The sequence below is a fragment of the Lineus longissimus genome, chromosome 4 (assembly GCF_910592395.1).
Source record: "Lineus longissimus chromosome 4, tnLinLong1.2, whole genome shotgun sequence".
Lineage (NCBI taxonomy): Eukaryota > Metazoa > Nemertea > Pilidiophora > Heteronemertea > Lineidae > Lineus > Lineus longissimus.
In genome coordinates, this window is record NC_088311.1 from 19,292,483 (window position 1) to 19,315,475 (window position 22,993).

General features: G+C 42.1%; 3 protein-coding genes across 6 annotated transcripts; 1 reads left to right on the plus strand and 2 right to left on the minus strand.

Annotated features, from left to right (window-relative positions):
• Positions 1-1,482: 1,482 nt before the first annotated feature.
• Positions 1,483-10,050, minus strand: LOC135487152 (inositol hexakisphosphate kinase 2-like). Of its 3 annotated transcripts, none has more exons than XM_064770589.1 (6): positions 9,953-10,050; positions 7,126-7,973; positions 5,098-5,257; positions 3,535-3,644; positions 3,049-3,224; positions 1,483-2,520 (listed from the first exon to the last, which is right to left on the minus strand). In XM_064770589.1, exons 2-6 carry the CDS (start codon positions 7,415-7,417, stop codon positions 1,972-1,974), a joined length of 1,287 nt encoding a protein of 428 aa, XP_064626659.1. In that variant the 5' UTR covers positions 7,418-7,973; positions 9,953-10,050; the 3' UTR covers positions 1,483-1,971. The 3 variants fall into 3 exon arrangements, with proteins under 3 accessions (XP_064626659.1, XP_064626658.1, XP_064626657.1); XM_064770588.1 differs by lacking the exon at positions 9,953-10,050 and adding an exon at positions 9,520-9,711; XM_064770587.1 differs by lacking the exon at positions 9,953-10,050 and adding an exon at positions 9,427-9,711.
• A 602-nt stretch (positions 10,051-10,652) lies between these two features.
• LOC135487237 (collagen alpha-1(XII) chain-like) lies at positions 10,653-15,757 on the minus strand. Its single transcript, XM_064770743.1, has 8 exons — positions 15,639-15,757; positions 15,266-15,408; positions 14,808-14,944; positions 14,159-14,457; positions 13,548-13,690; positions 12,294-12,533; positions 11,560-11,740; positions 10,653-10,922 (listed from the first exon to the last, which is right to left on the minus strand). The coding sequence occupies exons 1-8, from the start codon at positions 15,748-15,750 to the stop codon at positions 10,849-10,851; spliced, it is 1,329 nt and encodes a 442-aa protein (XP_064626813.1). The 5' UTR covers positions 15,751-15,757; the 3' UTR covers positions 10,653-10,848.
• A 1,679-nt stretch (positions 15,758-17,436) lies between these two features.
• LOC135486297 (neurocalcin homolog) lies at positions 17,437-21,983 on the plus strand. 2 transcript variants are annotated; one of them, XM_064768988.1, is made up of 3 exons: positions 17,437-17,531; positions 19,419-19,894; positions 20,421-21,983. In XM_064768988.1, exons 1-3 carry the CDS (start codon positions 17,474-17,476, stop codon positions 20,598-20,600), a joined length of 714 nt encoding a protein of 237 aa, XP_064625058.1. In that variant the 5' UTR covers positions 17,437-17,473; the 3' UTR covers positions 20,601-21,983. The 2 variants fall into 2 exon arrangements, with proteins under 2 accessions (XP_064625058.1, XP_064625057.1); XM_064768987.1 differs by lacking the exon at positions 17,437-17,531 and adding an exon at positions 18,534-18,644 and having other exon boundaries at positions 20,421-21,982.
• Positions 21,984-22,993: the final 1,010 nt, after the last annotated feature.

The following is a 22,993-nucleotide window of genomic DNA, read 5'->3' on the forward strand; positions in this document are numbered from 1 at the left end:
AAAGGTGGTGAAGCTGCTCACCAACATTTGAAATGTCTAATACTTTTTACGAAAGAAGTGGAGCACTTCATCTCTGGTACATCTGTATTCCTTATGGTGGCCATTCCGTCCTTTGAAAATCTGCTGTTGTGAGATCCGAATCTGAAGATCTGTGCGGTAGAGGGGTCTGACGGATAAATATTAGGTCTGAAATGTTAAAATGTTTCTTTTTTTACGTGTATATCTCGACTGTGAAGGCATTCCTGACTCGGAGTATTCTATTTCAAGGGAGAGAACACCAGTTCCTTGACTAGGATACGTACCGAGGGCGCATATCTTGGTCAAGATAACCAACTGACACGTTTCAACCAGATCTTCTTCAGTAAGTGAGCGAGTTCTGGTGACTCACAGGTGATTAATACGTTGTCCCAGCTGTCGTAAGATAACTGTCAATGACTGAATACGAGCATCTCGACTGCCGTTGTGACTTTCTCTCGGTTCTTTCAAACTCTCATTGAATTCAGATTACTCATTTTTGCTCCTGGAAATGATCGCAGCTAGAATAATAGCTCCCTTAAGAATCCAGAGGACATTAATTTCCGATGTTGCGACGCTGCCTGTTTCGATGAATCAGTATTTCTGCTGTATAGTCATCGTTTTGGTTGTGCTTCATGGAAGCTTGTGAAGCCAATGCTTCATAGCCCAGGCCTTGGCAATGATGCTGAAAAGATGGTTGATGATGATGATGCCGATGATAAAAACCTTCCATCACCTTCAAATGTATTATGACGAGTTCCATTCAATACTAGTGAAAACTTTGGGCCTGTGCAAACTGCGTAACGCTTTCTAGTGCCGCATCATGACTATTGGGCAGTGTTGGCCATTAAGGGATTTTACCGCAGAAATAGCATGTACGATGTACTTTGTTTTTGGGGTATTGATTCTAACTTGCGAAAGCCCCTCCCTATTATTATGTCACCGATGATGCAGTCGTCCAAACATGTGGCTTCATTTACAATACACAAGCTTTAAATTTCTGGATAAAATTGTTTCATTGATACCTCATGGAACTTAACAACTCGTTCTGGATATCAATTAACTTGGTGACCATTGACGCCATCCCCGGGCAATCTTGTTTAGCAATCCCTCCCAATAACTGGCCAATTACAGCATGGCGGATATTGTGATATACTGTGAAATCGACCTCCGAATAAGCGTCAACAGACAACACGGTTTAATCAAAAATAAGAAATTTTCGCCTTGCAATTCGTTGAATGGGAAAACATGGAAATAATGAACAATTTCCAGTCAAATTTGATGCTGATGACGTTGCATTGACGTGATATTGTTACAGCTGTGTTGTCGTTTGGATGTTAAGGGGGTACCACGCCGTTCTTTTTCCTTGAACGACCACTCTAACAAATCCAAGTGCTCGTCATTAAATCCTGATGAAGCTTTTATTGCATTTACCATGAACCTGCAAGCATTATACGCTTACCCTAGTGATGTCTCACTCTTATACTTTAATAATAGTATTGGGGAAGCCCCGACATAATTGCGTGATAAAACCACAGATATGGGGCGAACGGATCAGCAATGGAGTTGGTCAAAGAGTAAATATAACATAGAGAGATCTCATGAAAAGGTTTTGAAAACAGGACAAAGTGTTTCATGTGCTCTGCAGAAATAGTTTTCGTCAAGTTTTTCGGTCTCGTGCAAGCCGCTCTTTCGGCAATGAGGTGTGGATGGTCTTTCATAGATTCGCCCAGTCGCCTTTTGCAGTATGACATGCTATCCGTTGCAAAATTCAATACCTCGTATATTTATATCGAACGTTCATATTTAGGTTAACAACAAGGTATGCATGTTCCATACTAAAATATTTTCGCAATGTTGTCAAATATGTATTGATCTTCTCATGAATTTTTATGCCACGCAGAAGATCAAAATATGTAGTGCAACATCTTCGCACCTAATGACCCCGTTATAACTTTACCAGGATTCTTTATACCTTTCTTTTACGTTGAGAAATATCTTAATTAAGCTCTCTAGGCCGTATATATAGCCTATATCGGGCCCGACAAATTTAACATCAGTTCTTGAAGCCGTGTGGAAAGACTGTGCGAAATCTATCATCTTAATTTCAACTTTTAAACCAGAGGCAGTTTTCGCACTTGAGCTGGCAGCAGAGTAACTCGCACTGGAGGGGAAGGATTGAATTAAGTTCGAGTCGTCACTTCCGGAACACTCCTCCCCCTCAACAACCCGCCCATCCGCTAAATCCTCCCCTTCTTCACCTGGGTTCTCAATTCCTTCATACACCATCATTAGCGAACTGGAGAACATACGAACGTCGCACCGCTTCACCATCACCTTTAAAATGGCGCGAAGTTTTTCAACGAATAGGTCAATCACTTCAAGTCTTAATCGAACACCATTGGATAGGAATTTCTGAAATAGTTTATGGACAGTGTCTTTGCTGGCTGCTTCTCCCATGAATTTATCACAATGAATGTTGTTACCAGTGGTCCGTTGATAAACCTGGAATAGAGAAACAATGTTAAAGGACAAGGCGGATTATTTCTTCAATATGCTTTTTTTGTTCCTGTTTCGTTAGTCAATTAATTTCAGTATGTCCAATTTTTGAGATGGAAACTTATACTGCAGAGTAGAAGGGGACTAGGCAGTCGACAGCTTTGTAACAATGCCCATACAACTCGGCTCCGTTGGTCCTTTGAATAGGCATGACTGTACACATGTAGTGCGGCAAGGTATAAGAGACTAGAGCTCCTCAACTTGTGCTTTCTTACTTTTATCACCATTCAAACGGGGGAAGGGTGTATGTCGACACTAGAATTTACAGAAATATGGATTTCCCGATTTAGAATCTCTTTTTATTGGGTCATTTCAAGGGATTTTCACCACTGGCAACAAGATTACTTCAATACGAATGATATGATAAAAACATTCGGGCAATATAGCTGGTCTTCCATTCGAGGGCTAGATTTAAACATTGCGTCTAGATTCAAACAGCATGTCTAGAAAAAGCTCCCGTCTGCGACCAATTACCTGCATTCCGCCAACTCTGAATCCCAGAGTACAGCTTGTCGAAGATAAACATTTACTAGTCTTCCGACCTATCTTATACTCGGTATCATCTAGTCCGTGTTGCCTGGTCCCCATTTTCAAATCCAAGATACTCGGAGCTTTGAAACCAATGACCGCGTTCTTAAGTATGATGTATTCTGATCACGTTAATCAAGGAATGGCATTGGGATTTCATTCTATGAACTTACGGCGAGATATAAATTATTTATTGTCAAAATTGCAATTTTTTGTTTTAGTGACCATGCCACAGTGTGACCTTCCATTATGGATACCTTTGTTTCGTGTGCAGGCAGTAACGAGATTGTTCCCGGCTGCTTAATTATTAGCCTTTGGGCAGGACCCGTTAGTGCTTACTCGACTGGTGTTAGAGAGAAACTATTGAAAGAGGATATATCTTTGAACCCCAGGTTCCCATGCCTACATCACCGATATGATGAAAAAAGATACTCTTTGGGCCCTCCGGCCTGTCGCTGTCCATCCGGGCATACATTCTCTTATGACACCAAACACTCCATGGGTTTTTCTCCAATTTAGTGTTCGAGAAAACAGTTGAAGGCCTAAAAAAGGAAAATATATACGTGATGATACGATCAGGCCACTTTGGCCTACGTGGGCACCTAAAACGAATAGGAGAAAGGGACACAGCAGAATGGCAATGCCAGTCAGCAGTGCAGACACCAGTCCATATCCTACAAGACCGTCCCCTCAATACACCAGGATTTTCGAGAGAAATTCAGGCCCGCCGGCACCGATGTCGAGGAAAAACTATGGGGAACACAGCATACCCTCGAAACGACAAGCCGCTTCACTGAAGTTGTAGTTTCGGTTGAACGCAGAAGAATACGGGATGATAGTTGTACGAGTCCATTACGCGACAGCAAGTGTTTGTATGTATACACTCTGGCTGGCGCCACCTATCAATCCCCATGAACCAGCCAAAATCGATATTCCAAAGTACCCTTAATGTCACAAGCTCCCTTTAACTGCCAGCGAATTGCACTGGTAGCGCCCTCTTTGACCATAAAGGCAAATGCTCGGTTAGATGCTGGCACCACCTATCCCTCACCATGAACTTAGCCAAACTCATATTCCAAACTAACCAAATGTGAAAAGATAATTGTCCCCTTAACTGCCAGTGAATCATCTGTGACTAAAAATAGTATTCCATATTGTCAAACCTCACGAGTAACGGCTTGTATGTGCTCGAGTTATGTGTGCTAGGTGATCGACTCCAGCTTGCGTTTGGGCTACTTTTGCAATGATAACTCCCCGTGTAACCACGATCCTAGAATGACCAGGCTGTGTATTGTATATTAGGAAAATACACCTAGCGACCGTTGCGCTCGTTGCGTAGCGTTGCTTTCTTTGCGCAAAGTCCAGTAAGCCGAATAAATGTAGTCTAGCTCATATTAATATCAACACCTACTTCATATGATATCTCCCAAGTCAATGCGACTTTTAGTATACAGGTTATCCTTTTCTATAACGTCTTCTATACCTTCTGTACAACTGAAGATGTACATATACCATACATTTAATTATGCCCACAAAGGGGTATCACTAGGAGTGGGTGTGAATACTCAAGAAAGCTTTGTAGTAAACTCCGCCCTCTAGGCCTAGTCTTGCCCGCCAAGAGTCGTCCCCGAGTAATGATCTTCAAAACATCTGTAACTAAATGAATGATTTTCCCCGTCCACAGACCTTGGCAGTCTGGCGTAGAACATTTGACCAATATTGTTGGGTTTCATAACCATGTGACACGACTTAACACATAATCATTATATCCTCCATGGGGCCTCATTGCAATGTCACCCAAAGACGTTATAGACAAAGTAACTGCTCTCGTGATGAACTCAGTGCATCAGGTCAACGAGCAACTATTTTTCTGTGAATCTTTATAATGATGTCATGTTCAGTATTACCCAATTCATCATGATAAACGCATTTTCACGTTTTGCCACTAAAATGTTGTAACGAACGACTGCGTTTTGAATTTTGCCTGCGGCTTACCTTTCTGTTTGGTCTTCGGGTATTCCTTGGTTAAATTGTCCATTTTCGTACTCGGTGTCGGGGTCGAGTGCATCCCGTGCTTGGAGAGGACGAATAGGAGAAACGATACTGATGCGCACTTGGCTGTCAGCGTCTTTGAGTAACATGACATCGAAATTACCTGAGCGAAAAATCATGGAAATATAAAAAGTTACAAAGTCACTAACGGCTAAGGGGTGAATATCGTCCTGGGTGACAAATTCATTACTCCACTTTAATATTTTTAAGGTTTGTTAAAAAATGGTCAGGAGCCAGGTGCTCACCTGTGGTCATGTGACAAGAATATGGTTAACGTTACGGTTACAGAAAATTTGACCTCTGTGGCCCTGGGAATCGGGTCAAGATCAAAATACTGCAACCAGATTTAAGCCCGCAGCACACTAGCCGCCAACTTTGGCGACAAGAAGCGTTCAGCTGACGCCTCTCGACGCCGAAGTTGGCAGCCAGTGGATCCCGGTCAGAGCACACCTGCCCAGAATCGGCGTCCAGTAGCAAGGAGGATACCGCGGTGACGTCACATCACGTGATCCCGACCCATATTACTGATCGCTATGGCCAATCAGATTCAGTCTACTGACAGCATCAGTACTGAACAGATCTCCACGTCTCACTGTCTGGTGCGCTTTTGTACACAAAAACACCAATAGACATGAAATATTGCAATACCTAGTATGGATTCTTCCTGTGTAAAATAAAATTTACAGAGCAGATTAACTTCCACGAATAAAAAAGACGTTTGGCGTGGCCAAAGTGCGGAAATAATGTCTCGGCTAAAATATACTACGAAATACACTAGGCAATGCACTACGCAATATACAGTAGAGATGCAGTTGAGTTTGTTATTGTTTTGACTTAGAAGCCCGCCCATATCATAATATATTCATGTATTCATGAAGTATGAACTCATTTCTGTCCCATACAACTCTCAGAACAGTAAATTTCTCCTTAAATCATCACCGAAACCGCGATATCCGCAGGAAGATTTCGTTCTAGTGTCCGAAAATGCATGATCTTACAGGGGCGCTAACTCGACAAATAGAGGGGATCTATGGGGATCTATGCGAGTTTAAGGTATTACAGGTCTCGAACTTGTAAAATCTGTAAACATGCCTCCAAATCCCATTATGATAATGAAGAGATTGCCACATATCTGGGAGACTGTTTTGAAACCATCGCTAATTTTGGAAGATCGGTGCCCGGCTATTTGGTTTAAAAAAACCTATTTTCCCCATCAAAACAGCACTTTTCATTATTCAAATGATAGCTTATTGTCTGAAGACTTATTTCATAGCAGAAAAGTACTAATAACTCTGATTTGATGCGAAAAATCTAACTTTTTTGATGACTTGATTTTCCCTTGGCCGTGGATCGAGTTTGTTTACAATATGCAGCGCCATCTTGGAAAAGCCGTGACGTCACCGCGGTATCCTCCTTGGTCCAGTAGCGTCTTTTCCGCCACTTTAGGCTGCCATTTTGAAATCATGTGATATCAAGACGCATACTGATTGGCCATAGCCTCGCCGCCGACGCCAATTCAGGCGGCAATCCGTAGCACACCTGGCTTCATCTTGCGTTCAAACGCGGCGACACGCGTCGAAAATCAAACATGTTAGAAATTTGGCGTTTAGTTGCGGCAAGTGGCAGCAAGTCGCGTTCGCCGACGCCGTTCGTAGCAGACTAGGGATTTTTCAGGCGTTCAGGACTCTTGCGGCAAAAAACGCCTGTGAATGCCGAAGTTGGCGGCTAGTGTGCTACGGGCTTTATCAATGACGTCTGCGATACGACCCTAATAAAATTTTAGGGCCTCGACCTATTAACACCCGAAAAGTATGTCACATTGGCGTAAATCATCGTCAATAGAGGTGCCTAATAGGTGTTGACATATCAAAAGAGTCTTGAACAAATACTGACAAGCCTGTCATCATTGGTGGAATTTTAGTGTTTAGGGTCAACGGTATAGCCTAGTCTTTTTATAGCAAGTCAACCTACCTTCACATATGGGAGCAAACGGTCTCATTTCCTCTGGCATTTGCCGGTAAAAGTTGTATTCCTTCTCAAACAAGGGCTTACATACTGTGTTTCCCTCATAGGTGAACATGTTGGAATGTCCTCCTACTTGATGGACAAAGGGCTGCATGAGACACGTTGAGCCAGAATCATCCGACATCCCAGACTCATGATAACTGGCATCGGACAGTCGAACCTCGTCAGTCCATGGTGAAACAAGGTCATTCGCTACTGGGCTGCAAGCGTCCTCAAAGACCATTGCGATTCGTTCCATTCGTCAACATGATCTAGAAATCTTGTCGATGAGCTCGCCCCAAGGTGATCGCAATGTTTAAGTGTCGGTAAATAAACCTAGTTTGATTGCAAAGCCTGGGTCACACCATCATAACGATGAGATAGCTGATCGAGTGTACCCGCGATGCCTGGTGTAATGTTTTCGAGTGTTTCCGTTTCCCAGTGTTTCCGTTTCCGTTTGGGAACAATTAAAGATAGATTGGAGTAACACGTTTTTCTGTGTTTCCCTATATTGAAAAGTAATGAACTCTTCCAGCTGTTAAAAAAAATGAAATAAGGGGAAACACCACAGCTGTTAACACCGGATCATGAAGTCCTTCCTGTACGTGAGTTAAACCTCCAGTTGTCGCGAATCATGGGTGGGGTTAACCTTTAGTAATCGTGAAACCTGGGTCTCGATGTTATGTTTGAGCAAAGAAGAAACGTTCTCACAAATTCCACGGTTAGAGCTGTTGACGACGATTCCCAGTGGACGTGATCCCTGGGGTGTGATTAATGTCCTCCTCGGCTATGCACTGTCATCGTCTCGAGTGTCACTGAACCCAACATGAAAGAAAATAATATGGATATCAAACAATATAAATAAAATAATGAAAGGCATCCACATGCGACCCCAGCTGACACATTTTTGTGTTTGTTCTGAAATAGGCCGTGGCCTGGATTCAAAATCGTAGACCATGTGGGGCAAACGTTGCTAATGTTTTTAATCGGGTTAGGAAAATAAGTAGGCCTACTGTAGAACTTGTACACAGTGCCGTAGTGCAGTCATCAGGCGTGCATTTTTAATGAAACTTTGTATATATAGTATCATATTTTTTACATCTGTCTACATAGCGTATCGAGGCAATTGGAAATTTTCAAATTCAATTTCAAATTTTTAATTAGCGGCGTAGGTCTTTAAATGGACAATTTTTAAAGACATATTAGCCTTTATATAGTCCGAGTTCCATCAAAACAAGAAACATTTTTAAAAACATTATTTTGTCGTCAAACCCAGCAGCTTTATTAATGATCGAAGCATCTGTTTACATTTGCGTATTTCCAAATTCACGAAAACATTCACAAATCATTTCCATGAAGATGTTTTGCAGATCCCTGGGTTTCAAAACTATACAATTCTGAGTTTCTAACCATTATAAAGTAAGGGAATGAGTTGCATCTTACTGACTATGCTTCACGGTTTGCATCCCATTCAAGGCGCGAGTTGAGGGGCTTACCCGTGACGTGGCGCAGAAATCGAACGAACTCAGTACTATGCGTCGACAAGGTAAACTTCGAACGGTTAATCAAGTCACTGTGAGGACGCAGCTCGATAGTGTTGTTATCATCAGCAGTGTATGACCGGTCATACACTGCTGTTGTGATCGATACTCAACCATCAGGCATGCTCATTACGTATACGTAATCCCATGAGATAGTAGATGCGAGCAAACCTCTGTTAACCCAACTCTCCTGTCTCAGCTTGTTTGGTGAACTTGTGGCTTTCTACCATACAACTATGAGATGAAATTGTGACGTTTCACTTCCATGACTGCAGTTTGGACCACTCGTAGCAGGCAGAGCTGCACTCATCCCATTTGTCGCATCTCTCGTGGAAAGGGGAGGGGAGGGAGAGAGACCCCCCACTTTACAGACGATACATGACACCTTGGTGCTCCTAGGCTCTGGTCTTTTAGAGAGCATTATAGTGGTGGCATAATGCATTTTGGGTATTTCCCAGTTTAGATGATCACCCTGTATATGATACTGTAACCATTGCTCTAGTAGGCCTACATGTATCTCGTAGCATAACTATAAATACACGCAGTGGCCATTCTAATAGGCCTATACACAGCTCACTGAAACCGACTAAAGCTGTACAGATATCTTCCTGGATCGACGCAATGTGTCTCAAGTGCATGCAAACGAACAACATGAAAAATCTATATGCATCGACTTGTAAACGCGTAGCAGGCCGTCGGATCAAGAGGACGAATAATCCTGGTTTACCTTTGAATACAAAAGCCAGGTCGTGTAGCCCCCCCGAGTCACTGACGCAGCGTCAAAAGAGCTTAACTTAAGTCTCATCACACGCAAAAATACCTCCAAGTGTGGTAGCCGAGTCCTTTCAACAAAAGTCACGAGATCCAGCACGAATAGCCGCCTCCTCTATCCTCGATGTTCTATTATCTCTCTCGCTGGCTCTCTAGCATATGCCAATGCATACGAATGATTATAACGAAGAATCTGATCGATATTCACCACTGGCATGCAGAGGCGACACCACCTTTCACTTCAACCACTAGCATGGAAGGTGAAGTGTTGCTTGTTCATATGTACTCGGAAACAAAACAAAATGGTTTGAGATCGCTAAATCACACGCTTGTTGATCTCGATAGTGGTGACGCAAACGCATGAGAGTCAGGATGAGTCAAGTAACAAAGAGTATTCAAAATGCATGAATCAGCAAATATCCACCTCCACGATTAACGCGGCGTTTCACGAACAAACGCCATGTTAAAAACAAAGGTCTTACCGTGTACATGGTACGTCGCGTGAAATACAGTGTAGTGTTGATCACGAGCCCTTGCACCAGCGTTACTGATAGCCTTTCCTCATAGAAGATGTCCTAAATTTTCAATCAGCCTTCCGTTTTATAAACCATATCAGGGCTGAGATCAGTTTAGTGCCATCATGGGACAAAGTAACATTCTCGACATGCCTAAATACCGCCTGGGATGTTAGTTGTTAACTTTGGGCTTTTTTTATTTTGAATAATATCAACTAACAGACTTCAGGTCGATTTTGAAATAGGAACTTCTTTTCTAGATTTTACGGGGTCGGAAAGATATTCTCTCACAGACAGTAAACACGCCCGCGTATTGTGTCAAATTCTGACATGACTCATGACAACGCTGATAAAACAATTTAGAATCATTGGAATTTTTCGAACCCCAACCTTAATTTTTTTTAAATTACGAAAACATATGTATACAGAATGTTCACGGACCCTATAGCAGATTTAATTGTGTACGGAGCCCGTCTGCGTGGTGTACAGCGGTTATACAATGCCGGTTATACAATGCCGGTTTTCATTGTTACGAGACTCCCGTCACGGCCGCAAATTCCTCTGTACAATAATATTTCTTTCTTGGTGGAATGCAGAGGAGAACTTGCATGAAATAATTTAGACGAATACATGTATGATATTGATAAGCATAATTTTATATCTGGAATCCATGCCTGATATCAAGTGAAAACTGCAGTAAATGTGGGTAATAAATTGTACCACCTCAAAAGAGTTGTTTCGTAAAACATTGTAGTTGTCTGGTAGTGTACCTAGCGACGAGAAAAGATTTACTACGTTAGGAATGCTAACTGATGTAGGCTTACATTCGCCTGTGGTCAACCCGACTCCGCTTCCTTTGAGCCCTATTTCCTTTCTGAGTCTTTCCCAACCTCGATATTCTCCGTTTTCTGTTGCTTGCTCACCACATCCACCGGGCCTGAAATCCAAGAGATAAATTTATGAAATATTTGTTCATTATCATATTCTTTAACCATAGATTAATAAGAAACCTAGGTAAATGTGTGCAATGAGTCAGATACATTGTATGTGCGTCGTCCGTGTGCTTATGCTGCTTCGTGCATGTCGGTCCGAGCAAAATTTTCAATGCACATTGAACATGGAATTGGCCCCTTTTGATTGGACAATCTACTTGACCCCGGCCGCGAAGTGTTTTTCCTGAACATTTTGTACAACACAGTGTTCATCAACAAAACTTTCAACCAATCAGAAGGAAGCAAATTTGTGACGTAAAACATGTAGATCCATGTACAGTGCAGTATGTAGGCTTTGTACATGATGTAGTGTTGTGATACTCAGCGAGAAGATGAGCACCAAATACAACGAGCATTTGTCTACAGCATCATCCGATGCATAATCAGTGATCGGGGGTGAAAAGTAGATGATGTAAACCATTCTACAACACACCTTACTATTTGATGCTGGAATATTGTAGTTTTGTTGAAGTTGAAGGTTTTGCCCCGATGTACACTGTGTTGTACGAAAAGTTGAGGAAAAAATTCGCCCTCAGCCCAATTTTGCTTCCAGAAATCCCCGAATGCATCACGTCAACTCACGGCAAACCTCGGTGATGATGTAACTCAAGTACCACGGCAGTTGACTGAAGTCACCAGGGCGGAAAACGTGCACTTCTTTTGGTTCACTCGCGATTGCTCTCAGTTCCTCGCCATCCACAGACTTGCCGATACCGACCGCCAACACTGTGTAGTTCGCTTTGTGCAGACGCGCCGCGGCAAACTGAAAGAAGCAAGGGATCTGTGTACCAGTACTTATGGAAGCTATTTGAGGCGTGTTAGCTGCACTTTTCTCCGTTTCGTTGCAAACTATACATGTAGCAGGGAACGGTCAAGGATCACTTGAGGTGTCAAATTTGCCCAAGGCCCTCATCCCCATTCACGTTCACGTAATTGCCGCCGCCGAAGATGGCCCAGAGGCCTTGAGGTTGATATCTCGAAGTGTGTACGTAATTGATCACTTGGGACACTAATGCAGAGTGATGCATTACAGACCCTATTCGACAATGCAACGCACCACCATTTTGGCTAGAATTTGAAATCTGCAAGCAAATACATGTATAACTCCTTCAAAACGAAGTGAATGCCAATTTCAAGGTTGGGAGAGTGTTCTTTGTTTTCCAGAAAACTGCCTCCCATGTTAATGTGCATTCATTTCATTTTGAAGGAGTTCTAAATGTAATATTGCTTTTAGGATTTCAAGTTCTAGCCAAATTGGTGGTACCTATACATGGTCAACCCTGAAGCCATGTGCCTATCATGCGAGTCATACGCACCTCAACTCTATCATTTGCCTTTCCATCCGTTACGACAATGAAGTTGTCATGAACGTCCTTCCTGGACGCCTGCTGAGCCACCGACTTCTCCGCCAAGCGCATCGCGTAGCCCGTCTTGGTCCCTCCCTTAGTCCATCTGAGCTTACCGATGGCCGATTCCAAACTTTTACGGTCATTGTACGTGTCCAGGTTGAACAAAACCTTCGTTTTATCGTATGAAGAATACTGGACCATTCCTACCTGTATACATGTATATCGATCATAACATGTACAGTAATATGTTTAAAATGCTTCAGATGGACAAGCTTATGAATCGTAAATATCTAATTGAATCAATCAAGTAATAACCTCTTCTTTAGTTCGCAGTACCGACCCATCTATCTTTACATACACGCAAGCGTTTCACGACGCATATCACGCCCAATCCATATATTAGCTGTCCAGTGCATGATACGTGACGTGAAACGCCTATGTGGAGAATGGCTTTGATATGCGTCCCGTCCAATACCACTACTAGCCTGATGCTTGTCATTATTCATGTCATAAGTGCATTGAAATAGAACACCGAAACTTTTACATTAACCGTATAATTTTCCTCTTTTCCAAGAGCGCTCAAGCCTTTTGATTGCAGCAGCTGTCGAGCAACTGTCGAAGTCAAAAACAGGTCAAGTCTCAAGACATGTGGTGCCGTACACTAAATTAGATCCCCCTGTTTCAAATAACTTACTGACTTGCACTCCCTTCTTTCCAGTTACCCTAAATGCCCCGCGGAAGGAGGGCGTGTGCTCGTGTATCTGGACAGGTAATGCTGCATATACGTGTACTTGCACTCCCTTCTTTCCAGTTGCTTTAAACGCCCCGAGATAGGAAAGGACTTGAGGTGTCCGTACATTTTGTTTATTACACTCTTAGAAATAAAGGTTTTTGAGCTTTTGAAAACCTTTAACAGTTTTCTTGACCAACACATATATGCACCCCGAAGAGGCTTTTTCCGGCGAAGTAAAAAAACCAACCTTAGAAGTATCTGAGAAAATCTTTACGGGGTGCATATTTGTATTGGCCAAAAACCTTTAAATGTTTTTCAAAAGCTCAAAAACCTTTATTTCTTACAGAGGAGAACAGTTGATACTGCACATTCACCTGCATGTATTCCCTTCTTACCAATAACTTTTAAAGGCCCCAAGAATGCGAGAAGGAAGGACTTATGCTCAGGCATTGGTGCTCGGGTCTCAGAACAGGTGATGACGTACATACCTGCACTCCATTCTTTCCAATGACTTTGAATGCCCGGACAACATTTAAAAGGAAGGTCTTGAGGGTTTTGAAGTTTGCCTCACCGATGCTGTGAGAACTATCAACAACGAATATGACATTTGCTTTAAAGTCATGTCCACAACCTACGTGTAATGAGAGACAATAGGATTACTGCAGGACCTACATGTATTATATCACGGCTATGGACTTGATATACCAAAACCCTGTCGGAGCATAGCATCAGTAATTCGCCTGAATGTTAACTAGTCTTAAATTCACTGCTGCCAAAAACAGAAAATTGTGACCAGCGATTACAATCGCTGGTCACATAACTTTCTCTCCTCTGCGGGTAAACCGCTTATCGCTGGGTTTGAGATTGATCGCAGGTCGGTGTGATTACCAATTTTGGCTTTGTCTGAAGCACTTCCTATATGACCAGCGCAAACAAGCGAGTTTTGTTACATGAACTCACGAGGAGCGCATGATGCTGGATTTAAATCGCTCGTTTGCGGGGAGCTTACAGTTGTTACAACGTACCGCGCGCATACAGCATGGATCAACCAATACGGCACTGTATTTTACAGAACACACAAGAAATAAAACAAACTTACGGTTAATCTTCTTACTATCGCTGTGTGCCGCTTTCTTTCTCAAATCCGGGAGCGCTTCCACGAGGCCCGTCCACGATTCCGCCCGCACAGAATTGATGCCCAGGCTCCTCAGGCCGCCTCTGTCAACATACTGACCGATCCCCACTACTATGACATAAACTCCCCTATCCCTGAGTCGCTTTATTTCATCTTTTGCAAGGGGGATATCCGAGACCCAACCGTCCGTCACGATGACCGCAACGTGGGGTACGCTCGGCCGATATCCGTTGCCAGATTGGAGTGCCTTCGTGCGAACAAACCTAAAAATAACAAAACGAGATTACTTTGGAGAAGAAATGATTTTCAAATGTTTCTCTTTCTTTTTTCTGATGTTTTGCCATAATCCATAAATGAAGATTCTTCCTCAACACTAGAACTTTCGGGGGGAAATCAAATTCCCTTTCAGAAACTTGAAAACGTTCATGGCATTTTTCATTTCTGCGAAAAACCTCTCGGAGTTGGATACCATGCCGGTTTCGCATCCCCAACGAACAACGAAGTTCAGAGGTCTGTGGTGTCATTAAATCCATAAAATCATTTCCTCGGCGCCTCGCAAATTTGTTTTGTTCTTATGCGCAACTGTAAGGGAACAGCGTGTAATGATTCCAACCTGAGAGCCTTGCCGAGATTCGTCTCTCCCCTGACATAGGTAAGCCCACTAAGTTCCTCATTGAACCCCTCGATCTTGGTATACTTGTTTAAGGGGACATTTTTGACCACATCGGTTGAGAACATCACCAAACCGACCTATAAAGTAAAATATAAATACAGAGGGTAAACACACATATTGAAAATCAGTCTATAACGAATCAGTCTAGTATCCTTCGTATCGTCGAAGAAAATGTCACATATTGCTAGTGACCTTAGTTGAAATTCGAGGCAGCTGATTTAGATTGGTACCCGAACTTCTCACCAATCTTAATATATCATTGCTAGAATATATAGGTCTAACCAAGTCTGCACAAAAACAAAGGCTGTAAAACTTTAGAGGTGGGGAAACAATTCATCCTGCCTTTGTAAAAACGATGACCTCCCATTCAAAGTTCTTTCTCCTTCTGGTGGTCTCACCTGTGTTTGGTCTGACCCCAACTTCTCGATCTCATTGGTCATGATGGCCCCGATGAAGCTCCGCATCGCATCAAACCTTTCGATTGTGACACTCGATGACGCGTCAAGAACGAAAATGATGTCACTCTTTGGAATGCTGGGGGCTGGCCGAACAGAAAACGAATCATCTATAGAAGTTTTGTATCTTGGTATATGACGACATGTCGAGCACTCTCAAGCACTTCTACATCATCCGTATGAACTATAAATCTGTATCTTGTACATGTTCTTAATTCAGCACGTATTAAACAAATTTGACATTTTCAAATTTGGTAACAAATTTTAAATATTCAACGAACGGCGTAGGCCTTTAATGATATGAGGTTGACTGTACCTTTAGATCCTGGAATCGTATCCTCCTTGTTGTCCGTTGGTTTTGCAGCTATTTGACAAAGAATCGTGAAAATCACAACAAACTGTAGTCCGGTCGCCTTCATCTTGTTCATCGCCGTAGCTCACCTTCCAGGGTATAAGAAAATATATTTTTCCATATTAGTTATTGACCTACACAGGAATGTTGTTGAAAAAAATCATCAACATGAAAATGACAGCAACTTTATAGAAGAAGAAGAAGATTATTATACCAGTGTAACCGGAGTGTGTGTCTCCTAAAAACGTCTCCTATACCCGTCGATTACCAGTAATTTTTGGGAATTATGTATTTTTATCTGATGGCTCTAGAATAAAACAGTAGGTTTACGCTTGTTTAAAAACAATATAATGTAAGCGAATATATCAATACAAGCCAAACATCGTTGTTCATGATTTCAAGTTTATATTTTAAATATTTTTGACCACTCTACAACACTTGGCGGGACAATTACCAAGTACTTGACAATTGACTTAAGTGAGCAGCATGGCGCACAACCGTCAGGCACCGTTCTACAACCTGATCGACATATGGAACACTTGTAGAAATAACGGTTTTTGAACTTTGAAAAACCTTTCGAGGTGATTTCGATCGACCAACACTTATGTGCACCCCGTAGAGGTTTTTCGGTAAAATGAAATACCGCTATGTCTTTTGAGGTTCTCACAACCTCCAGGGTTGTTTACTTCGCTAGAAAAAGACCACTACGGGATTCATATTTGTGTTGGCCGAATGCCCACAGATAAGAAAGATGCTTCCCCTAATTGATTGCTCGTTTGCTCCAACCTCATGAATGACGGTGACATCTCGGACTGAGTACATGTACATGTACACTCCGAATGCAGTGGACCGGCCTCCATCCATTGTCTGCCCCAGGAGTCTACTCAGTCAAAAGACGGAGGGGACTTGTGAAATTACACAACATTTGTCAAGGTTCTCATCTTGTCTTCTTTATAGTACATCAAAAATTGACAGTACTGGCAGGTGCTTTTTGAAGGTGCCGTTTAATATTCGATTTTAGAAGACGAGAAAGAAACGAAGCAGCATAACTATAACACCTGGCAAGAGAGGGGAGGGAACCTTAGAAGCAACATCCTCCTTGACATGGACAGAAGAGAGGTGACTACCATCTTTCGGCCACTGCAGACTGAAAGCCCACCTCAAGAGGATGAAACATAGCCGAGTCCGGAAGGTGCCAATGCAACGCACCAGATCGAGCACCATAGGGTGTGCTCCAGATCTGCCCCACTCTAGGACACTGAGAGACTTGCCACATGGCCGCACGGTGCATTGATCTATACAGATCAAGGCAAACTAGAGAACCAGCCATATTTTTCAGAGTCATAGACCTTGTTCTGTTGCACAGCAATAAAATAATCAAACACTAAGAAGAAGAATTTGACTAACTTTTTTTAAATAATTGTGATTCAATGTCAAGGAAACCACGAAATAAAATTTTGGAGCGTTTGCTCAAAACAATGACGACTATCATAAAGTACATGAATAAAGTTTGTACCAGGTGCGTTAAGGAGGAAAAATGACACCAGTACGTAATGATCGACTTTTCTCATTAAGAATTGTATCAATAAGTTTCATCTGACGCAAAATATAGTCAATAAAACGTATTGGTATACAAATAAATAATATCAAACACTAAATTTATTGAACATCAATTAGTGGTAGTTCAGACACCTGTTTATTTCTGAGGAGGATAGCATCCAGAAATGATCGAAATCCTGATTATTCCCTCGGTGATCGCCGCCATTGTTGTTTTGGGTTTGATCATCGCCATCGTATGGATGATTTGGAGGAAATGTACGCCATCGGAAGACGACACATCCGCGTGTTGCAAAGATGGTAAGCACATTCAAATTTTCAATCTTGCACTCATAGAAATTAAAGGTTTTTGAGCTTCCGAAAAAAACACAGGCCAACACAATTAATGGTTTTTTCAGCAAAGTAAAAAAAATCTCAGAATTTGTTCACAATAAACTCTACGGGTGCATACTACATGTAGTGTTGACCGAAAAACCTTTAACGGTTTTTCGGAAAAAAGGTTTTTCGGAAGATCAAAAACCTTTATTTCGGAGAGCGTGATTTGGATGGTCGATGACTTCGAAAAACCGCCTGATGCCCATTTTTCCGCCCAGTTTTCCGCAGTTTTCACTTAATCGCCATGACATGTGAGGCGATCCCTGCCAGCTCTCACCATCGTCTAGACTGATAATAAATCACAACCCAAATACCTCACTCACAGACTAACGTGGTATGCCAGATTTGTTTGTACTGATCTTGACAAATAATTTTAGCACTGTCTCACGGATGATCCATCAACATACATGTACATGTGCGTGTAAATTATGAAGAAAAAATCATCCCCGGCCTGTTAAGTCCGGATCCAACGTCCACCACGGTTTTTTCTTCCAGTATATGTATGCATGCCGATGCTCCTGTGACGGAGACAATTGAGACAATTGATGCTCTCCGTAGCTCCGGGACAAAGTGTCCAAATTCTACAGAAAAATCAAGTCCGATGACGTTTCCATTGGAAATTCAATAGTCTGGCTTTCCAGCGCTGAAAACTATTTTTCTGGCGAGATTATTAGTATATTTTTATTAGTATCTGAGGTTCCACCTGACTTACACTCGTTGAAGTGCATGGCCGGACATGTACTTCATCTTTTAAAACATAATTTTCTACAGGCCTAATCATATGAATGAAATGCCCGGCCTCAGTCAAATGTACTGGATCTGCAAACATTGATATTTTAGGTTGCTCTGAATCGATACATTTTTAGGTTGAGCAAACATGAATTTGACATACTTGGATACTTGGTGCCCCTGGAATAAATAGATTAATTAGAAATCATATGGTGAATGAAATAAGGAGGGGCGACGCAGTTTTGGTGTATATACTTAGGATGGGAAATTTATGCCCTTGTTGTCCTTGTTGGAAGCACTCGCGTTTAGGTAAGAAACCGCGTTATTCTTTATGGCAGACTCCTATGCAGGCCATTTCGTCATCCTCATCGTCTTTCCTCGTGCCGGGTGACAGGACGACCACTGCGCCCGGAGTGCAGCCTTGTTGTCGCGCAGTCCCATTCATAGACACCTTTGTTTTTGTTTTATTGTTTGTGCGAGTGGTGGTGTGAGTGTGTGTGTTTCGGTGACAATTTCAAGGGTTTTTTAAAACGAGTGCGTATTATTTCATTGCTGAAAAAAGAGTGCGGATATCCATGCCCAAAGGTGCAAAGCGATCAGGTAAACTAAGGCCCACAGACTACATTATGTTTGATGAATACATAATACGTGTACTAAGTTGACTAGTTCACGTATGCATATCCATGAAAAATGTGTATTTTTAGCTTTGTTTTTCTTAATTAATTTTTTATATCGGCATCTTCAGTATCAGTATGAGTAAATATCTATAGTTATATGGACAGGTGTTGAAAATAATCTTTTCACCAATCACTTCGCAACTAATGTATGATTGGATGTTTGGCAAATTTTGTTTCGCTCGTTTTAGGTTTTAGAAAGGGAACTTGACTGACGTGATGTACACTATTAAACATAAATGTTTTTTTGGGCTTTTGAAAAATAATCGTGTTGTTGAAAAACTTTGGAAGATTTTCCAAAATCTCGAAAATCGTTTTTAAGTATGAAGGAATAACAAAAATAGTTTTGGTGTAATGGTGTTCTTAATCTCTCAAAATAACCACTGATCGTGAGTTTGGTTTTTTTTAGAGGAAGGCAAGGTGCGCTATGGCAGCACTAAAGAAGATAAATGTCAACTCACCACTTCCAATGAGAAGGAAATGGACGACTGCGCAGATGGCAAACTAAACGAAGCCGTAACATCAGATAACACACACGATGTCCTGGACGAGCTCGTGAGGTTAACAAAATACACGTTAGAAGAGCTCCGAGAGTGGCACAAGATGTTCATGGAGCAAAACCCTGATGGTAAGATGAGGAAGGAGGGTATAGAAGACCTGTTCCTGCAGATGTTCCCGAAAGGCAACGCGGCAAAGTTCGCGCGGAACGTTTTCAGGACGTACGACGTCGACGGGGACGGCCAAATCTGTTTCAAGGAGTTCATTCTCGGGATCTCGGTGACTGATCGCGGGACGGTGGAGGAGAAGTTGGAATGGGCGTTTGCTATTTACGACAAGGACGGCAGTGGATACATCGACAAGGAGGAAACTCTTGATATTCTTTTGGCAAGTACCGTAAAAAACACGCCGCTCTACAATTGCCAAAATGGGCTGACTCCTTTGCCAATGAGCTACCTTTACGAAATATATCACAACTTTGCCTAAAATATGCTAACTTTGCCAACAATGGGCAAGCTTTGCCAGAATTGGGCTACCTTTTCCAAGTATGCTAAAAATGAATAAAAAATGTACTTACTTTGCCAACTTTGCCAACTTTGTCAAAAATTGGGAGGCTATCTTTGCATCATTAGTGCACCATTTCATAAACATGCTAACCTGTGGTAATTTTGCCACCCCTAAAAAATCTTCCAAGTGATAAAAAGGGTATTACATGTATTAAAAAAGGATTTTCATTGTGATGAAGGTAATTAATGTCTCTTGTCTTGTTTAATGTGAAATTTTACAAATCAATATATATACTTCATTCAGCTTATATTCCGCAAGGGATATGAATATAAACAAATTCATTCATTATGTCTCAGTTTTTTCCATCTAAATTGATCAATATATCCAATTATTTCTCCACTTTCAGAGCGTCCAAGAAATGCAAGGCAAAACCAACAAGAAGGCGGCTGAGAAAGTGGTGAAAAGAGTTTTCAACAAATTTGACGTTGATAAAGATGGGAAACTGTCGAAAAAGGAGTTTCTTGACGGTTGTGCCAAGGACCAGTCATTGGTGTCACATCTGAAATGGGCCGGAACTGAGAATTAAGTAAGAGAATGTCAGGAAAATTATGCCCATTGTTCTTGCGAACATTGTCATTAATTAGTCAATGGAACGTTTGGAGATGGCACATGGGGCGCCCTCCGCCGCCTTTCGTCGGAGAGGAATGATTTGTCATGGCACCTCTCCGCAAATACATGTAACTACTTCTAGTCAACAGGGCCTCACAGGCACGGACCCAGAGGGGGCGGACGGGACTTACGCCCCACTCCCCCTTCTTCTGGCAGACCAACCATTTAAATTTTACTCCCAAGCATTTTTCACCAGTTTATTGACTGAAATACGGGAAAAATGGATTAGAGAGCGTCTACACGTACTTTTCAAATTAAATGATAACCCCAGCTGTGACGTATGAACTCTCGGGAGCGATTCCCAATGGGGAGGTTTCGCAAATCGCCAAAAATCTCAACGTGAACGCCTGTCACGTTGTTCGACCTCCTGATAAATATGTCGAACAATGGGATAGGCTTTCACGTTGACGTTTCAGTGGGGTTGCGAAAACTCCCTAGTGACTGCAGAACTAATATACTGGTACTACTATCTTGTCTGGTATGGCTTATTTGAATTTAACTCTCAATAATGATAATAACAAATAATTAAACGGATAAATTATATTAATAAATATATTGTCCAAAATGTTTTTTAAGAGTTAGAGAGTTTACTCAACTGCCTTTGACGTTCACGTAGACACACTCGCCGAAAAAAAACTGCAATGATTAAGGCGAAAATCCTTTTTAAACTTTTGAAATAAAAAGAGGTACGGGAAGTCCAGTAATTACGTGGATGAGCGATTTCAGCGCATTCAGATTCAATGGCGGCCAATCCAAGCAGTGATAGTACGACCGACTCATCACACTCGTATCACTGCGCCGGAGTAAGAGCAGTGGAAAAAGATCGTTTTTAAAATAGACTGACAGCGTCTCAACTTTTGCTTTTTTTGTGCATTAGAGTGTTTTCCAGAAGATGATGGACTGATTGTGCACTCAAATGCTCTACTGTTCATACAGAATCCGTAAGTTATACCAATTCACAGACATTTTGGACCTTTGTCCTTTGTGGTCTGATAAATTCACATACATCTATATCATAATACTATAAGGCGGCTCGCTAAAGTGCCATTTAGGGGTCGTGTTTCGTCTCGAAATTTTGCACGTTTGCAGGTGATATGTTATCCTGATGCAACGTCATGTTTATTTTCGGAAATTTACTTCAGCGGAGCAGTAATGAGGGATTTTTAATCGGACACGGTCAATTCTCCTTACCACTCACGGAAGCCAAGTCATTGCTGTTTAGTTATGCAGGGGATTAATGAATCACCTGCACTCCCTGTGGGGTGACTAACACTACCGGCCTGTTGAACGGCTGGCTGGGGGGGGGGGGGGGTGATTGGAACAGCCTGTACACGTGTTGACCTGCTGCACCAAGGTTAATGTTATTTTCAATCCACGATTGTAGGTCACCTGATCTTCGAGATTTCGCGGGGAAAGAAATTGTAAACAAACGTATGTGTGCAGTTCAAATGTAAACAAAAATGTATTTTTGGTACTTTCGGTCGCTGGACTTGGGTTTTCCCGCAGTAAGGAGCTGGGGTCAAATTGGTGGTCTATTGTTTATGGGTGCTGTGTTAGCCAGAGCTAACCCGTGATAATAAAGGTTACCATGGTATGTTTATGTGCTCACCACAGCTCTCAATACTTGATCTGAAGAGGAGCGCTGAACCTGAAATGGCCTTATCAAGGAGCTGCTCACGGTGCTGAACTTCTAGCTTGCCTGTCGAGTAAGTGCCTTGCCCGAGACTTGGCTACATGTAGGAGGATCACACATTTTAAAGTTATAGTAGTGATAGTGCAATTGGTTCGAGCCATTTGGAGGCCGACATGTGAAGGCCTATCTGGGTACTCCCTCTTCTCCGTATAAAAAGGCGCATATTGCTGACGAAGGAACGAGGCATTGTCTCATCATCTCTATCGGACTAATTGATATACTTTTATACGTATACAGCACGCCACAGCTAGGTCCGAGTCTGTGGACAAATGGTTGGTTTAATTTGTCTCTTCGATATGGCTCCTTTGATATTGCATTAGATGTTTATTGCAATTCAATCTAATCAAGGTATAGCCCATTTGAACCTGCCTGCGCCACGGGTACAATGCTAGTGTACATGTATTACCAATGTGTGAGTTATTCCAGCCTGTGCTGCAGGACCGGTGTGATTGTGAACTAAGCCACTTTGAAGAGGAAGTCCTTTCCCATCGTTCGATGACGAAATATGGAAGAATACTTCGAGACGTCTTAGATTCCTGTCTACCGAAAACTTTGCGTTTTGACATTCGACATGTTACAGAGCTGCGTACATGTACCTCATTCACAAAATTACTCCG

Excerpts from the sequence above, each read along its gene's own strand:
- LOC135487152 (XM_064770589.1), bottom strand. The coding sequence starts at position 7,417 with ATGGAACGAATCGCAATGGTCTTTGAGGACGCTTGCAGCCCAGTAGCG. Across the intron at positions 5,258-7,125 it reads GTTTGCTCCCATATGTGAAG|GTAATTTCGATGTCATGTTA; the intron begins GTAGGTTGACTT and ends TTTTTCGCTCAG. Across the intron at positions 3,225-3,534 it reads CAGGCCGGAGGGCCCAAAGA|AATACATCATACTTAAGAAC; the intron begins GTATCTTTTTTC and ends TAACGTGATCAG.
- LOC135486297 (XM_064768987.1), top strand. The coding sequence starts at position 18,545 with ATGGTGAATGAAATAAGGAGGGGCGACGCAGTTTTGGTGTATATACTT. Across the intron at positions 18,645-19,418 it reads TTGGAAGCACTCGCGTTTAG|AGGAAGGCAAGGTGCGCTAT; the intron begins GTAAGAAACCGC and ends GGTTTTTTTTAG. Across the intron at positions 19,895-20,420 it reads AAACTCTTGATATTCTTTTG|AGCGTCCAAGAAATGCAAGG; the intron begins GCAAGTACCGTA and ends CTCCACTTTCAG.
- LOC135487237 (XM_064770743.1), bottom strand. The coding sequence starts at position 15,750 with ATGAACAAGATGAAGGCGACCGGACTACAGTTTGTTGTGATTTTCACG. Across the intron at positions 14,458-14,807 it reads AATCTCGGCAAGGCTCTCAG|GTTTGTTCGCACGAAGGCAC; the intron begins GTTGGAATCATT and ends TGTTATTTTTAG. Across the intron at positions 12,534-13,547 it reads TTGGAAAGAATGGAGTGCAG|GTAGGAATGGTCCAGTATTC; the intron begins GTATGTACGTCA and ends ACATGTATACAG.